This window comes from Orycteropus afer, unplaced genomic scaffold (genome assembly GCF_000298275.1).
Source record: "Orycteropus afer afer isolate SDZICR_OR568_19922 unplaced genomic scaffold, OryAfe1.0 scaffold00200, whole genome shotgun sequence".
NCBI lineage: Eukaryota > Metazoa > Chordata > Mammalia > Tubulidentata > Orycteropodidae > Orycteropus > Orycteropus afer.
The window spans coordinates 180,031-199,518 of record NW_006921787.1 but is presented as its reverse complement, the minus strand read 5'-3'; the positions used below and the strand labels follow the sequence as shown (position 1 = coordinate 199,518).

Sequence of the window (19,488 nt, the reverse complement as noted above, 5' to 3'; positions counted from 1 at the left end):
ATTCTTCCTCCAATCCTGATACCACGTTTTCCTTCATATAGTCCAGCTTCTCGGATTATTTGCTCAGCATATAGATTGAATAAGTGTGGAGAAAGGATACAACCCTGACGCACTCCCTTGTTTATGTAAGATATAAGAAAAAAAAAAAGTTTTAAGTGTGAGCATAATATTTTCATTAAACAAAACTAACAACGCTTGACTGGTAGAGAAAGTTGAACATGGGAATAATAAAACAAGGAAGTATGTGGAATCGCTATCCTCATAATCCCCTTTAAGTACAAGCCTCTCCTTTTGAAGGTATCCTTTTGAGCTGTGATCAGGAGATAATAATAGTAGGCTAGGCTGAATTGACTTTACATTTTACCTTAACAGCTATTTTAAGTTGAAGTAACATGCTTGTCATGTTTATATCAGTAGGATCTCTTAAAGGCAGATAGTCAAAATAAGAACCACAGGCATATTTTATTTTACATTTAAACCTGCTCCTAAGGCATTCCTCTGAATTTCTGGTGATGTAGTGCCAGAAATTAGTCGAACACCTAAGGTATTTGACTGCTAACCAGAAAGCTGGTGGTTCAAACCCACCAGCCACTCCTCAGAAGGAAGACTGGGCAATCTACTTCCACAGAAATGCTGCCTCAGAAACCCAAGGAGGGGTTGCGATGAGTCGGAACTGACTTGACAGCAGTGAGTTTGGTTTGTTGGAAATTATACAGAATAATATTCTTAGCTGTAGGGTAACATTTACAAAATTAAATGTAATTTACATGTTTGGAATAAAAATACCTGATAAACACCTTATTGTTTCTCATTGTATGAAATAGAATTATGCCTTATTTTTAAATTATTTTTCAGTAATTCTTCACCATACATCTCATGTTCTGTTGTTATTACTGGTTGACATCTGGTCAATTCTGACCCCTGGCACAGAGTAGAACCATTCCAGAGGGTTTTATTTGCTATAATCTTAACCAGGGAGAGCTTGAGTAGTGCAAATGGCTAAGTGCTCAACTACTAGCTGACAGGTTGGTGGTTTGTACTCACCTAGGGGCACCTCAGAAGACAGGCCTGGCAGTCTGATTCTGAAAATTTATGGCTTTGAAAACCCTGTGGAACAATTTTACTCTGCGCACTTGGGGTCACCATGCACTGCAATGAACTCGATGGCAGCTAACAACAAAAGTCTTAACAGAAGCAGATCACCAGGCCCGTTGTCCCCTGCACCACTGAGTGTGTTCAGACTGCCAACCTTTAGGTTAGTAGTTGAGCACAAACCATTTTTGCCATATTCTAGATCTTATGTATTTTGAAAAGATGCACATCTAGAGAATATTCAGGTTAACAGGATAGAAATTACTTAGCCATCTGGATAGAAACAATACTGTACACTATTAAATTATCTAGTATTTTATTGTATGTATTAAGGATTTTTCAAAAGTACAGTTAGAATATAGTTGTAAAATAATTCATCTATTGCAGTCAGCCCTCCATATCTACAGGTTCTGAATCCGTGGAGTCAACTGTGAATCAAAAATAATCGAGGGAAGAAAGCAATTAAGTGGGTCAAAGCAATCTTTCAAAGACTGAGAAGGAGGGTTAAGTGCTATTCACAAAGTGTTTACATTTTATTAGATATTATAAGTAATCTAGAGATGATTTAAATTAAATGGGAGGATGTATGCAGGTTGTATGCAAATACTGCACCATTCTATATAAAAGACTTGACCATCAGCAGATTTTGGTATCCACGGGGGTCCTGTGGTTATTGAGGGATGACTCTATATAATGATCAGATAAGGCTTCTTCAGGCTTTACAAGAAATACTCTTTGATTGCAAGGTGGATAGAGTAGCTGCCCAGAGGGATATTTGGGGAGAGAGGATGGAAGTTAGTGAGGCATAAGGGGCCTAAATGATGTGAAAAGAGGTCAAAGTGAAGTATTTATATCTTAGGTAAGAATAATTGTTCTAAAAATTGCCTTTATTACAGAGTATTTGTTAAAAAGGAGGCTAACTTTTTTCTTTTCATTTAAATGTAATTTTGGGGGATAGAATATAATTATATCAAATACTTTTAAAACTGTATAAAGTATATAGTGAAGTGTCTTGCTTTCTACTGTGTCCCCATCCACCTGGTAACTACTTTTATTCATTTCTTATTTATCATTTGTATAAACATAAGTACATGCTATTAGTCTTACCACCCTTTTCCTTCTTATAAAAAGGTACCATAATTAATATTTTTCTGTTTTTCTTTACCACTGAAGGAAAGTCATTGACCTATTTTTATATTTGGAAACAGACATGCATTTACATGTTCAGCAATATTATCTACTGATATTTATTAGACATTGTTTAAAAGAGAAATGTAAACTAATTTTCATTATTTCTGAAAACATGTATTTCCCATAATAACCTTCTTAAAATGCTGCTGTTATTCCATCACCCTCCTGGTCGTAAGAACTCGTTGGTTCTGTAGTCGTCATAGGATAAACACCAACTTCCTTAGCCTGCCATCCCAAAACTCTCTACCTTAGCCCTAAACTTCCCCTATAACTCCTTTTTCATGGCATCAAGCCTCACAGTGGTGAAACCGGTTGACTAATTGTAAGTTAAATTCTCCCTGTACTTCCATGCACATTCTATAATCAAAGGTTTTGTGTAGGTCAGTCCTCCTTTCCAAATGAAGACCACTTCTCCTTTCTTACTCTCATCTAAATCTACTGTGCCTTTAAAATTTGTCTCAGATGAACTCTTCACTAGCTCATTTGCTTTCTAGCTGACAGTGCTTTCTGTTGCTTCAGGACTCCTGTGACACAAATTTCACATGTCACAACTTTAACACTTAGCATATGGCTAATTTTTTTCCCTTTCCCCAGGTAGATTATAAGTACCTTGAGGAGAAGTGAAAACTGGTTTAGAGTTGTATTGCCCGGGTTCCAAACCCAGCACCTCTTCCCACTATTCAGCTTCTACTCTACTCTGTGTTACCTGACAGTGGCTTTGAAGTTGCTGTGCCTATATGTACTCATTACACAGAACCACTATTTTTGAAAAGATTGGCGTTTCTAACTATAGCAGCTAGAAGCTATGTAGGGAAAAAAAATCTACCATTTCAGTCAATTAAAAATTAAATATTTCTGCAGGGAAAAAAAAAAAACACTGAAGTAAAATGAAAAGGGTAGGGAAAAAAAAAACTGGGAAAATAATTTGCAGCCTAGATCACAGACAAAGGGCTAATTTCCTTATAATGTTGAAAATGATCCTACAGAATGATAACTGATAGCTAGAAAAATGGGTTAGAGATATGAACAGACACTTCACAGGAGAAAATGTTTAGCTTCATTTATAATAAGAGAAATGGAAATTAAAACTACAGTGAGAAACCATTTTTTATCTACAGATTGTCTAAAATCCAAAAGTTTAATAATAGGCTCCACAGGTGAGTTAAGAGGACATACTCGGCACTTGACTACTTTACTGTTAGGAGTGCAGTATAGTACAACCTCTGTGGATGTTTCTGGCAATGTATTTCATAGCTACAAATACATTTTTATACTTTATATTTAACATTCCTTCTTCTGAGATAGGCTACAGGTATACCTGTGCACATAGGACAGTCAGCAGTGTGCTGATTTTAATTATGAGTTGAGACCTGGAGCTTGATGAACCTTGCTTTGTTATTTATATAAGCAAAACCCAAACCCATTGCTGTTGGGTTGATAGCTGATATAAATTGATTAATATTCTGTCTAGTTATGATCTACTGTAGATTAAAATTCACTGTAAATTATATATTGTGTATGAAGCAAATTGTGTTTGGTCTGAAATTGCATAATTTGGAATTCTGTAAGTACTCTGGAAGTATTTAAAAAAAAAAAAAAAAGCAAACTCACTGCTATTGAGTTGATTCAACTCATAGTGGTGACCCCCTTTGGGTTTCCAAGGTGGTAAATCTTTATAGAAGTAAATTGCCCAGTCTTCCTTCCGTGGAGTGACTGATGAGTTTGAACCACCAGCCTTCTGGTTAGCAGTCAATGCCTTAGTCACTATGCTGTATAGATAGAATTAAATATTATCTCCATACATAGTGGACTGTCATTTAATATTCATATTTTATAGTCCAATTAAAAAACTTATTTTTTTTTTCCATAAAATTGTTAAGATGTTCATTTCTATGCCATAGGCCAGTGTTTCTCAAAGCATTATAGGAGGACTGTAGTTCCATCAGAATGACCTTCAGTGATTGTTGACCATCCTGGTGCCTCAGCTTCACTCCAAACTGCTGAAGTAGACTCTCTCTAGGTGAGAGCTGGGCATCTGCAGTTTTAATGAACTCTGTAGGGATTCTTGTCATCACCAGAGTATAATAGTTTAAGCTTTAATAAGGCTTTCATATTAAAAAGACAGACATTCAGTAGTGTCTCCCACCCTTCCCATTTTGTGGTGTATTTCACTATAAGGTAAGTATCAAAACAAAACAAACACCTCCTGGGCATCTTTTTGTGGTTAATCTGGTCTTGTTATCAGTCACATTGCTTTCAGTTAAGATGTTCATCGAAGGTGTAACTTTGGGGCAGGAGGTAGTTTGATTATAATTTATGTTTTAAAATTCCTGTTTTTAAAATGAGTGGTGCTGACAGTGGTTGTTAGGTGCCGTTGAGTCATTTTTGACTTACAGCATCCCCATGTGACAGAGTAGAACTCCATAGGGTTCACTAGGTTATAACTCTAGGTCTTTCTTCTACAAAGCCACTGGGGGTGGTTCAACTGCCAGCTTTTTGGTTAGCAGCTGAGTGCTTAACCTCAGTGTTGGGACCACCAACACTCCTTCAAAATGGGTAGTATGCCATAGTGAATTCTGTGCTTAATGATGACATTTGATATTCTACTCAAACATTTCATATGATTCTATTTAAATTTTTTATTAATATTTTTCTTATATGAAAGTAACACATTTTTGAGGAAAAAAAAGGTAACCCAAAAGAAGAAGGGGGGCAGGTAGAGGAAACTACAAGCACACATGTCCAGATAAAAATCTTAGTTAATGGTTTAGGTATTCAAAATTCTCTTTTTGTTAAAGTCTTTATGCTGGGATATATATGTGTCTTTTATATATTAAAAAGAGAGAAAGAGAGAGACAATTAATATATAGTGCTTTCTTTATAACCTGCTTTCATTTTTACTTAATAGTGTGTCATGAACATCTTTACACATCAGTATATGTTGTTGTTGTTATATGCTGTCGAGTTGGACCCAACTCATAGCAACCCCTCCTTGGGTTTCCTAGGCAGTGTCACTACAGAAGTAGATTGCCCAGACTTCCTTCTGAGTAGTGGCTGGTGGGTTTGAACTACCAGTCTTCTGGTTAGCAGTCAAGTGCCTCAGGCACTACACTACCCATCAGTATATACACTTTTATAATTTTTTAAAATTTATGTAATATTTAATGGTGTAACTGTATAATTTCAGCTCAAAGAGCAGCTTTGAAAACAGCAGTTTTCTACTGTTGGGTTTAGACTATCCACTTTTCAGGAGAAAGAAGATACATCTGGCAGAAATGTGGGAACCAAATGAGGGGAAAAAGGATGTGGAGGGCCTCATAGTTCAGCATGTAGACTTTTGACACTTCTGTTTTCAGCATGGTGCCTTTCTCACCTGTCTCTACTTTGCCTGGAGTCACTAGGCATGGAGCAAATGTGACTCATTTTCTCCAGAGAATAGAGCTTGTGACATGTGGAAATACTTTGAAAGACTTTCTTACCCTGTAATGTCAGTATACTCTCATGCTCTATGAGAAAATTTATAATTATCCAATTATGGGACACTTTTTGCTCATGACATATGAAATACGCCCCAACTAAAATAGTTCTTGCAAATATAGATACAACGATTTTACTAAATATTTAGGAAAGTATTTATGTCACATATTTCCTGTCTTTAGTATTAGAGCCTCCCATATGTCATTCAACATTTAGCTTTTTTCCAGTTTATCTGATTATATCCTTCAAGTCTGTGTTTGGGCATTTAACTACAGAGACTTGGCTGATCTGGCCCACCACTGATTAACTACTCTGGGCCTTGCTCCTCTTTGAGCCTTAGTTTCTTCATCTGTACAAGGAAATATTAATAAGAATAATACTTGCATATTCAGAATTGTGAAAATCAAATGAAATAATGTACATGAAAGTGAGTATTATAAATAACAAGGTACCATATAAGTTTTGCTTCTACTAGCTGCCATCACATTGGTTCCAACTCATGGCATTCTGTACAACAGAACAAAACACTGCCTGGTCTTCCATCATCTGCACAGTCATTGCTGTGGTTGAGTAAGTCTGGGACAGGGAAGGAGTTAGCATCATCTATGTCCTTTTGTCCCAGTATAGATGCATATTCCTTCCTAAACTTGTGTCTTATTACAGGCATTGCCAGCAGGGTTTAAGCACTTTAGTTCACAAAAAAATTGCATTTTGATATTTGAAATACAGGCTTTCACATTTCCCTTACAGTTTATAATTATGCACAGAATATGCTGAGGATAAAATGCAATGTCAACTGACTATTTATGAAAATGTTAAAGTAGAAATATAGATGATCAAGTGAAGACAGTAAGATTAGTATCACAGTCTGTGTTTTGTGTGTGAGAAATAGAAATAAGATGAGTAATATGAGGTTAAAAATTTTTATTAGCTAACAGTACATACTATGTGTGTGTTCCTAACAGCAGTCCTGTCAGGTAGATACAATTATTGCCATCTCTGTTTTACAGACTTGGAAACTCAGGCAAAAACAATTGCCACTGAGTCAACTCTAATTCATGGCAACCACATATGTCAGAGTGACATTGTGCTCAATAGGGTTTTCTGTGGCCTTTCTTTTGAGGTCACACTAGGTGACTCTAACCTCCAGACTTTGTGTTAGCAGCCAAGTGCATTAATTGTTTCCATTATCTGTCTTAAGCACAAAGAAGTTAACAGATTTTCCCAGGGTATCCCAAGCTCAGACTTCTAGCTCCACAGTTCATACTCTTAACCACTGCAGAACTCTGTCTCTAAGCATATTTTTAAGCGGTTATTTGTCTATTTAGATAAAAATAGAAGTCAAGAAAAATTAAGACAAAATATTGGAAAGTTAAAATCACACTTTTGTTAGTGTCTTACACATTTATCATCAAAGCTAATTCCTTCCTAAAAGATTATAGGATATTTTTTATGACCTAAGTGCTGCATGGTACTACAGCTTAACACCAGAAAGAGAAGAGCAGTTGTGTAAGTTCTTAGCAATAAAAGGGTGTGTGGTGGGTCAAAAAATAGGGATTTCTTTAAGGATAAGCTTCAAGTCTTTCTTAGACTGTAGAACACAAAATTCGCTATTTCTTAGAACACATCTTTGAACATATTCTCAATTTAAGATAAGAAGTCTCAGTCTTCAACTTATATACCCATCTAGGGATCATAGTCTTCTCTTAAATGCCTTAGGAATAGTTCCTTGTTCTTCAAGTTAGGGTTAGGGGTGCCAACTCCCATGCAGTCAAAAATTCACATGTAACTTTTGACTCTCCCAAAACAACTACTAATAGCCTGCTGTTGACTAGAAGCCTTAAAAATAATATAAACAGTCAGTTAACACAGTTCTTGCTATACAGTTACTAGATTTTCACACACACACGCTCATGCATGTTTACAACAGACATATTTATTAACTATATGGCATGATGATTATTTACAGTTTATTAAGTAGCAGTGGATGAGGGTGTTCATCCTCATCATCTTCATGTTGAGTAGGCTGAGGAGGAAGTGGAGAGGCAGGTCGTACTGTCAGCAGGGAAGGTAGAGGCTGAAGAAGTAGAAGACATGGAAGGGGGAAGGGAGGAGAGGCAGGCACATTTATTGAAACTTTATGGAAATACATCATAATTTCTGTCCAACTTTTTTGCCTTTTCATTTCTCTAAAAATGTGTGTATATGATACTAATCCTTCCACCATTTGCTTTAGTTTTAGTGCCCGCCCCATATCACAGAAGGGTCTATGTCATAAAAGAAGCCAAAACCAGTCTTGAGTCCAATATCCAATGTTATTTTGTTTTCTGGCACTGCTTCTTCTATATCTTCTTCCTCACTCATCTTCATCAGTGTCACTTTCTGTAAATTCCTCTGGTGTGGTGTCTGTTAGCACCTGAATTTCTCCAAGATCCATATCTTGAGAAAAATGTTCATATAAATGTACCTATGCAATTTAAACTTGTGTTGTTCAAGGGTCCAATGTATATTAATATTCTCACTTCTCCACAGAGAGCCACGTACAAGAAAAGTAGTTCCTAGTCTCAAAGTTCTTTCTCATCTTTGCATAAGTACTGGCCTCACCCTGTGCAACCCAAGTTGAAAAAAGACTGTCTTCTTTTCTTTCAGATATAGCAGGTCTTACGAACTGTAATTATTTAAGGGTTCATAGTTATTCCACAGTAAGAACTTTGATCCCTAAACCAATTATAATATGTTAAAAATGGCAAGGATCAGGAAAACAAAAATGTGTATGAGTGATTCGAAACCAAGACCTAGAGTAAGGGAAATAGCTCTCCCAAATTTCTTATGACTGTGTAGCAGTCAGTGATGGGAAAGTTATTTGTTAGGTTCAGGAACTAGGGATTGAGGATAATTAAATGTCTCTATGTTTCCAGTTCTTTGGTAGACTGGAAGGTACAGTAATGCACCAGACAGACTCCATCTCTGCCCTCATGAAACTTTAGTGGGTAAAACAGCTATAACAATGTGGGCTAAATGATAGGACTGGGAATGGGGAACTAGTAGTCTAAATGAAGATGATTGGTTTGACAGTGGTCAGCATTTTAGGACCACTTCAGAGAAGTGAGTACATATTTCCAGTAGAGTCCATCTTCCTATTCCTGGGTTGCCTATAGAATTAAAAATCATTATATGAAAAATAGCATGTAGATTTAGCTTTCTTGACTTACGTAATTGTGATAGACTTTACTTGAAACCCATAACCACTAAAGTTTATAGTCTTTATGTTTAGTATCTTTTTTTTTTTTTTGGCTAAGTGAAAAATCTGTACCTTTATTGCCTTATTTTCATTGTAAGTCCTTTAATATAACTACAATAAATGAAATATTTTTGTTCTTTGTTAGAATTTCTCTGTAAAGAATGCCCAAAAATTCATATTCACATCAATCGAATAGACAAAAAAGATGTCCCAGAAGAACAAGTATACATGAGAAGATGGCTTCATGAACGTTTTGAAATAAAAGATAAGTGAGTAACAATTCTAGCACTTCAAAAGCTTTGGTTCAACTAAATTTCACTGTAATAAACAATTTTAGCTAAAATATTTTTATTATCACGGAAACATTTCTTATAAACTCAAGTCAGACCTTATTCCATGCATAATCTATTGATGTTTTAAGCTTTACTTTTATAAATCACCATAAAAGAATTTATATATTTTCATTTACAGACTGTACTTTATGGTAGGATATAAAATTTTAATAACAGGCAAACCTTTCATTGTAAAATACTAAGTATTTGACTTTGTAGGTCAGATAATCTATTATTGTTTAAGGACTAGCTATCATGCCAAAAGGACTAGAAACACAAGGTTCTGAGAATAGAGGATTGTATCCAAAGTGTGTTTTTGGTGTAGTTTTTGGAAAGGACAGGGCAGTTGAATTTTTCACTTCAAGAGTATCTTTTCTCTTTCAGTAGTTTTAAGCCCAAATGGTTTCTGCCATTGGACTGACCTTGCATTTGTCCATGCTGATAATATCACTTTAGAACAAACAACAGTTTTGAACTTTGACCTGTCAGTAAAATTGAGGACATACTCATATGCTTCATAAGTAAGGGGAGGTATAGGGTAAGGGGGCTAAACCAACTTAATGTGATATGCTACTTATTAAAAAGCCTTGAAATAGCAGATAGGATCAATAGATAATTAGTATCTCTGCTTAAAAGCAAGTGAAATTTTAGAAGTTTTTTCCTTTTTGGGAAAACATAATGTGGGTCTCAAGGCTAGATATGCTATTTCAAAATTGAATTTTGTTACGTAAGAATATTTTCTTGAATGAAACTTCATAGTATACCTTTTGTTTTCCTATCTATGGAAGTTTCATCCTTTCTGATGTATAACCTATTTTTTGAAAAATATGTTGTAAACCTTTATGATTTCTATCTTTTAAAAATTGATTGAATTATTAAAGGATGCACCATTTACTAAAGCTGTCTTGAGAAGTATTTATTAAAACTTGAAAAATTATATGTGTTTAGGATGAGTCTGGATATTTTTAAACAGTGGTTATCTCTAAAGAACATGATTTATATGATAATACAAGGACTTTAATTTTTCTAAACATTCATGTTTGAGATTTTTATCTTAGCACGTTCTGCTATTATAATTTTACATTTTTATCTAAGATGGAAATAAGTGTGACTTTTGCAAACAAGAGCCTTTTTGAGAAACTCCATGTATTTTATAAAAACTGGTAATCTTTAATTTAGAATGGAAGCTGTAGGAAGGAGGAGGAATAAGAATTAGAGAAGATGGAGGAAAAGTTGAGTTTTACTGAGGTTTGAGTCAGGTTATTGCAAAATTTTATAAAACTAATGAGTGAGTGAAAGTTTAAAAACCAAGGATTTCGGGGTGGCTCCAGGCGCTGAGCCCTAGGAAGTCCAGGCTGGGCCCTGGAGCTGCGGGAGCAGCCAAGGCTGTCATGGGGCCACCTGAGGTGTTGCTGGTGATGGGTGTGAGTGGCTCGGGGAAATCGACCGTGGGCACTCTGCTGGCATCTGAGCTGGGATGGAAATTCTATGATGCTGATGACTATCACCCTGAAGCAAACTGGATGAAGATGAGCAAAGGGATCCTGCTGAATGACCAGGACAGGATTCCATGGCTCTGCACCTTGCATGACATTTTAATAAGAGATGTTGCCTCAGGACAACGTGTGGTTCTAGCTTGTTCAGCTCTGAAGAAAATGTACAGAGATATCTTAATATGCGGCAAAGATGGCACCCCTCGAAAATGTGATGAGTCAGGCAAGGAAGAAAAGCTACCCAAAGTGAAACTCTTTGTGGTCCACCTGAATGGGTCGTTCGAGGTCATCTCTGGATGCTTACTCAAAAGAAAAGGACATTTTATGTCCCCTGAGCTCCTGCAGTCCCAGTTCAATACTCTGGAGCCCCCATCAGCTCCTGAAAACTTCATCCAAATCTGTGTAGACAAAGGGCTTTCAGAGATCATTGCTAGCATTGTGGAAACTCTAGAAGTGCGGTGAGACATTATCATTCCACATCAGTAGTACAGAACAGAATTAGACTTAAATCGTTGTTCCATTCCAAACCTTGGTCCATATATCCTTGCCAACAATGTATTCTAAATTCTTAAAATGAACAAACCATAATTCATTGAGGTATACTAGTCTGGGCATATTTTTAGGAATTTATGATACCCTTGCCATTATGCTTTGATACATGGAGGAGGGGAAGTAGAGGGAACTTTAAAAGTAAAGTCTAATTAAAGTTTCAGTGCACCTGTGACCCAATCACTTGATCAGAGGAAATTCTGTAATCAATGCTGAAATCATAGTCTTGCTTAGAACATGCTAGATAATGCCTGTATTTGTAAATAAATGTGATTTTATTATCAGAGGAAATTCTGTAATCAATGCTGAAATCATAGCTTTGCTTAGAACATTCTCAATAATGCCTGTATTTGTAAATAAATATGATTTTATTAAAATAAAACGAAATATTTCTCTATAAAATTACTTAAAACCATCTGTTTTAAAATATTCCATATATCATAATTCATATATGGTAATCATAGACTCTGAAACTTGCCCTTGAATGGAGAATAGCTAAAGCAAATGGAAGAAATGACAAGATAAAAGATCCGAATAGAAGATTTCAAAGAGCAGCTCAAGAAGACAAAGTCATTATTATAATGAAACATGCAAAGACCTGGAGTTAGAATACCAAAAGGAAAGAACACACTTGGTATATCTCAAGCTAAAAGAACTGGAAAAAAAAAGTCAAGCCTTGAGTTGTAATATTGAAAGGTTCTGTGGGCAAAATACTGAGTGATGCAGGAGGAAACATCAAAAGAAGATGAAAAGAATACACGGAGTCGCAGTACCAAAAAGAATTAGTTAATGTTCATCCATTTCAGGAGGTAGCATATGACCAAGAGCCAATGATACTGAAGGAAGAAGTCAAAGCTACACTGAAGGGCAAAGAACAAGGCTCCAGGAATTGATGGAATGCCCAGTGAGATATTTTAACAAATAGATGCCCCGCTGGAGGCACTCACTCGGTTATGCCAAGAGATTTGGAAAACATCTACCTGACTGACTGGAAGAGATCCATATTTGTACCCATTCCAAAGAAAGGTGATCCCACAGAAAGTGGAAATTATCAAACAATATTATTAATATCACACGCAAGTAAAATCTTGCTGAAGGTAATTCAAAAATTGTTGCAGCACTATATTGACAGAGAGCTTCTAGAAATGCAAGTTGGATTCAGAAGAGGGCATGAAACAAGGGATTATCATTGCTGATGTCAGATGGTTCTTGGCTGGAAGCAAAGAATACCAGAAATATGTTTACTTGTGTTTTACTGACTGTGCAAAAGCATACCACTGTGTGGATCAAAACAAATTATGGATTACATTAAGAATGGGAATTCCTGAACACTTAATTGTACTCATGAGGAACCTGTACATAAACCAGGAGGCAGCTTTTCAAACAGAATAAGGGGATATTGCATGGTTTCAAATGAGGAAGGGAGTGCATCAGGGTTGTATCCTTTCCCCATACTTATTCAATCTCTATGCTGAGCAAATAATCTGAGAAGCTGGACTATATGAAGAAGAATTTGGCATCAGGATTGGAGGAAGACTCATTAACAACCTGTATTAGGCAGATTACACAACTTTGCTTGATGAAAGGGGAGATGAAGCACTTAATGATGTAGATTAAAGACTACAGTCTGTAGTATGGATTACATCTTAACATAAAACAAAAATCCTCATAACTGTACCAATAAGCAGCATCACAATAAATGGATAAAAGATTAAAGTGGTCAAGGACTTCATATTACTTGGTTCCACAGTCAATACCAGGACCTCTGGTGGTGTAGTGCCTAAGGCACTTGACTGCTAACCAGAAGGCTGGTGGTTCAAACCTACCAGCCACTCCTCGGAAGGAAGGTTGGGCAATCTACTTCCATAGTGATACCACCTCAGAAACCCAAGGAGTGGTCACTATGAGTCAAGTCCGACTCGACGGCAAATAACAACATAACAACAGTCAGTACCAATGCAAGCAGTAGTCAGGAAATCAGACAGTGTGTTGCACTGAGCAAATCTGCAAAGACCTCTTTAAAGTGCTGAAAGCAAGTATGTGTCTTTGAAGACTAACCCAAGCCTTGGTATTTTCAATCACCTCATAATGCTTGTGAAAGCTGGACAGTGAATGAGGAAGACCAAAGAACAGTTGATGCTTTTGAGTTGTGGTGTTGGTGAAGAAACCTGAAAGTACCATGGATTGCCAGAAGAACTAACAAATCTGTCTTGGAGGAAGTGGAGCTGGAATGCTCGTTGGAAGCAAGAATGGCCACACTTGGTCTCACCTACTTTGGTCATGTTGTCAGAAGGGACCATTCTCTGGAGAAGGATATCATGCTTAGTGAATTGGAGGGTCAACAAAAAAGGGGAAGGCCCTCAACAAGATGGATTGACACAGTAGCTTCAATGATGGGCTTAGGATTGTGAGGCTGGCACAGTACCAGGCAGTTCACTCTGTTGTACATAGGGGTTGCTGTGAGTTGGAGCCAACTCCATGGCACCTAACAACAACAGTAATCATAGATCGTTAAAGATATTTCAGTAGTCACTTCTTTTACACCAAGTTTCTGATAATTTCCTTCTTAAACTAAATTAAACTCACTGCCATTGAGTTGATTCTGACTCATAGTGACCCCCATTGGGTTTCTAAGGATATAAACCTTTATGGAAGCAGACTGCCTCATCTTTCTTCCACAAAGTGGTTGGTGGGTTCAAACCACCGACCTTTTAGTTAGCAGCTAAATTCCTTAATCACTGCACTACCCGAGTTCCTTCATAGTTTCCTTATTCCTCCTCATTTTCCAGGGACCTTTGACTTCCCCAGCATAGAATAGGCAACAAGTAGGTATTTGTTGAATTAAAATATTGAAATGACTAAAACTGAAACTTTATATTTTATTCATTTTATTCTTGCTGCAGGTTGCTTATAGAATTCTATGATTCACTGGATCCAGAAAGAAGAAACAGATTTCCTGGGAAAAGTGTTAATTCCAAACTAAGTCTTAAGAAGACTTTACCATCATTAGTGATTTTAAGTGGTTTGACTGCTAGTTTGCTTATGACAGATGCTGGAAGGAAACTGTATGTAAAAACCTGGATATATGGAACTTTAATTGGCTACTTATGGGTTAATATCAAAGCATAAAGAAGTAGCTATCTCCAGTCAGTGGAATGTGCTACATTGTCTATTATTGGCAGCTGCACATTACATCAAATTGTTCCCTGAATTTAATAAGAAATGTAAATAAAGCCTTATTGATTGAACATTGGATAAGATAAAATTTCTGACTAAAGCCTATATGCAGTTGGTCTTGGGCATGCAGTTGGGTTTTATGACTTTAGTACTGAAGTTGCTGGAAAGGTAAAAGCTAAATGAAGTTTATCCTATACTTTGCATTTCTCATGAACTAATGTCAACTGCAGAAGATTATTAGGATTGTATAGTTTGTTATTGCTGTGTCATTCAGCTGGCTGTGTTGATGAACATTAACTTTGTGGTATATTTCACTGTATTTGTTATTTTCAATTTTTTGCAACTGACTGATCCCAAACTCTTATCACAAAAGCATCTAGTATCTTGCAACTATGTAATATTTTTCTTTCTGCTTAGTTTCTCTAAATCAGTTGAAAAAATTGTATTTAATCATCAAGATGTTAAAGGAAAAAGGCAAAAAAAAACTGTTCATGGGGAGAATCTTATTTTACCTTTAGTGCATGTTTTTATTGTATTGCATTATTAGCTGACTTACTTTATGTTGCAAAATAATTAACATTTCTAATATTTATTGAAACAGCTTAATTTGCACACCCTGTACTCTACACAAAAGATGTATAAATTATGAGAATTAAGTTTAAATTAAAATTGTAACTCTGATTCAATATAGTAGAACTTAAAATTGCCCAGCTTTTTCAATATTTTAGCTAAGCGATTAGTAGTTTGCAACATCTGTGCCATAAGTATTTGAGAATATTAAGATTTCCTGTTACTTTTTCACATTAAAATAATCAGTGTGAAGTTTTACTGGACCCTGAGTCCAGAGATATTTGAGGTAATAGGAGCCGTCGGATGTTTCCCACTAGATTTACTAGCATGTGCCTTTTACCTATTACTTTTTGATTTAGCAAAATATTAATCCCAAAATCCCTTTTAATATTACCATGTTAGAATTCCACTGTATTCTAGTCATTTTCATTTGGATAAAAGTCATTGGTGCTGTTCAGTGGCTTGCACAGTAGCCTTGTTATGAAGAAATGCATAACCAACCAGTATTTGTCATCTTAATCTCTTGTAAGCAAGATTCACCAGCTATTGCAAAGGCATTTTGTATTTGTCTCATGTCAAGAAATTTACCTTCTTCACGTCAGTGAAATACAGATGTAATTCAACAGGACTGAGTGAATTTATTTATTTCCCATTAATTTTAATGGGACTACATGATTAGCATGCATCACCTCAAAACAAGAGCTGTGTTCCAGGACCAAAACGCATGGTTTTCAGTCATGGAACAAATATATCCCATGAAAGAAGCACTTTTTAAAAAATGTGATCTGCTGTGTTTTATTTTATAATTTAATTGTCTACTAGTCCTTTAAGGAGCTCTGGTAGCATAGTGCCTAAGGCACTTCACTGCTAACCAGAAGGCTGGCGCTTCAAACCCACCAGCCACTCCTCAGAAGGAAGGTTGGGCAATCCTACTTCTGTAGTGATACTGCCTCGGAAACCCAAGGAGGGGTTGCTATGAGTCGGGCTGACTCGATGGCACATAACAACAACAACAACAACAACTAGTCCTTTAAAGTAACATTTCTGCTTACTGCTAATGGATTTTTGTTGCAAAATTATGTCAGTGACCTAGATAAAACACACCAGTTGAATGCTGATAAACAAAATGAAAAAGTGGAGTTTGTCTGTGTTATACTATTTCTCCAAAATCAGAGAGTAAGACATTTCAAGCAACACTTTGAAGACTTGTGTGGTGTGAATTGGCATGTATATGTCAGGATGCACTTATCAGTATATACACATTCATATACACATTTTCACAGGATGCAATTGGTCTAATTATGAATGGGGGCAGAGGTAACACTTTAAGAAAATGCTCTCATGCCAAATTACAATTTTCTCTTGTGAAGTGAAATTTAGATAAATGCCATGTCTTCATTAAATACAATTTTTAAAGAGTCCTAAAGTTAGAACTATTTCTAACTAGATCAAAATAAATGCCACTTATATAACTTATTTTGAACATCATGGATATTCTCTAAATTTGAATTTTAAGAAGCAATGCCCTTGGAATTATGTGGATTATAACTGATTAAATAGGCAACATGACTTGCAAAAGATCACCTTGTGTTTCTGCTGAATAATACTCTTCTCCTAAAATGTCTATGAAATATATGTTTACAGATTTTTTTGTATCAAAATATTTGGAAATTTAGCAGCTTTTTCTTAACATGCATTGATATTTTATTGCATTGAATTATTATTTTCTAAAATTGAGTCCTTTGCTTTCCTGTAAATCTTTTTCTTATACTGTCATTTAAGCTTTTATTTGTATTATTATTGTTTATTTACAATTTAATTATTACTTAGTTTTTCTTTATAAGAATACCATCAATGTGCATGCTTATATGTTTTTTAGAAAAAAGGTGTGTTTGGATGAAAATTTGAAAAATAAAATCTTCTACTGTCTCTGATGTCTGTGCTATTTAACATTTTGTGAACCAAAAATTCACCAGTAGTCTTCTAGTACATAAAATAGGTTTCACACTAGCCCTGCATTCTGAATTTGTAAAACCATTTTTTTTTTCTTTAGGTATTGAGAAAGTTAATAAACTCAAAATTGTGCAAGTTATTTTAGTTTGGTTGTGTAAAGTAACCTATGTAATTTTTAAGATGCAAGGCTAGTTTTCATTATTTGGCAATTTTATAATCAATAGAATACAATACAATATATTATTTGTTATATGAAACATGCTGTGAAACATGTCAAATGCAACAAGACACGTCAGATGCCTAAAACTAGCCAGAGTTGGTAAGCATGAGTGCCAAGCTGATTAATCCTTACACCATTCGTGTTAATGACTTCTTTCGTGTTTAATTTCCGTGTGCTATTTTTTTTGTTTAGAGTGGTACCAATTTGCCTTTATATCCAGATTACATAAGCTTTATTTTTCTTTTGTAAAGTTGCAAGGTTTCTAATTACAGACATACATTAGCTCATATTAAGAAGACAGAGAAATGTCTATCACAGTAGTATTTCATTTATTCACTTCCAAGCAAGAGATCCTACTGATATAAGCACTCAGACAAGCATGTTACTTCAACTTAAAATAGCTGTTAAGGTAAAATGTAAAGTCAATTCAGCCTAGTCTAGTGTTACTATCTCCTGATCACAGCTCAAATGCTTTTTCCTCTTGAGGTATTAGATTAAGAAAAAGATTTTCTTGGCTATATTAATGTAGTCCACATAACCAACTTGTAGTGAGTTACGTGTCTTTGTACACATGTAGGATTTCTTTTTTTCTGGTTGGGCCAGTTTTTATTACTTTTAGATTAAACATTTAGATTTAGATTAACATACTTTTAGATTAAAGATTTGTTAATTTACATAATTATGTTACCATTTAGCATAACTGGCATTATTCACATAACATCCAAGTATTAGAATGAAAATCAGTACTTTGGTCATACTGATACTTGAAAACATTCAGATGTTTGATATTATGTAGGTAAAATATCTGTATAATTGGACTGAACGTGTTTAATTCAGCTATCTCAGAACACTACAGATAAATTACTAATTTATTTTAGTTTAGAATAATTATGGCATGTGTTCTAATTTGTGTGTGATAAAGTATATCCATTACTTTTAATAGTAGTAATAATTTTAATAGTAGTCATTCTTGTGATAGTTGTACATGAGGTCAAAGAGACAAATACCTAGTTATTATCCTGAATGGGGGGAAAAAGGGTATTTTTAAGAAATCCACTTCAAATAAAAAGTTAAAGTATTAACAAAATATTTGTTGTTATGTATTGATAGAGATGAGACATGTCAATTATTCCATTCACACTATTAGTGCCTCATAATTTTGTTTGTGAATATGTAAGAAAGACATGTTCTATAGTTTTGTGGTTATAAATGTTCATATCTGAAACCAAAATTATGGTACTACCGATATCCTTGGTCCAGCAGGAAGGAATATGTGGCTAACAGTCTTATTTCCTTATGGCATTTTCAGAATAAATTCTGACTATGTTCTTGAGTTTATTGGTGCTTCATTAAGTCACCAAAATAGGAAGCATAGAAAAGAATCCCAAAATTTAGTTACGTGTGTGTGTGTGTGTGTGTGTGTGTGCGCGCGCAGAGGAATATCTACAGAAAATAGCACCTACAGACATTGAAATTGTGCCCTTGCAGAGGTATAATGAGGGTAATGAGTGCCCAGAGACAGTCTCTAAATTGCACTTCTCCCAATTTCAAGATGAATAGACATGCATAGTGACAACGTATCAATGAAATGCCTTCCTCCCTCTTTTCTGGCTGCCTCCGTCATATGCTTTTCATAGTTGTGTTTCCTCAGAATGTCATTTTATCCTTTGGTGCCTCCTTGAACGTGCAGTCCCTGAGAAAATGGCCCCCTCTGCCCCATCACCCACCTGGCTACACTTTTGCGACTGCCATGCTTGAGGGCCATGCTTGAGGAAGGACATTGGGCTGTACTGGGTGTATAGAAACTGTTTGGTGATGCTCCCCTTCAAGTAGCACCCAGGGACATGCCTTAAATAAGCCTGTGCATACATGTGATAAAATGTGTATACATATACACATTTTATAGAATATACGTATTCTTTTATTCTTGGTGACAGAAATAATGCTGGAACTCGCATGGTAGAACTTTGCAAGACCAATGACTTAGGCATTGCAGACACCTTTTTCAACACAAATGGTGGCTCTACATGTGGACTTCACCAGATGGAACACACAGGAATCAGATTGACTACATCTGTGGCAAGAGGTGGTGGAAAAGCTCAGTATCTTCAGCCAAAACCAGGACAGTAGCTGATTGTGGAACAGACCATCAACTGCTCATATGCAAGTTCAACTTGAAGTTAAAGACAATTA

At 35.7% G+C, this 19,488-nt stretch overlaps 1 protein-coding gene across 1 annotated transcript in view; it reads left to right on the top strand.

Annotated features, from left to right (window-relative positions):
• The window catches only part of AGPAT5 (1-acylglycerol-3-phosphate O-acyltransferase 5), a 130,099-nt gene extending 115,595 nt beyond the window's left edge, over positions 1-14,504 (top strand). Inside the window, exons 7-8 of the mRNA XM_007948065.2 lie at positions 9,147-9,270; positions 14,279-14,504. Of these exons, the coding sequence (XP_007946256.1) occupies positions 9,147-9,270; positions 14,279-14,504 (350 nt within the window). The remainder of the gene's footprint in view (positions 1-9,146; positions 9,271-14,278) is intronic.
• The last annotated feature ends 4,984 nt before the right edge of the window (positions 14,505-19,488 follow it).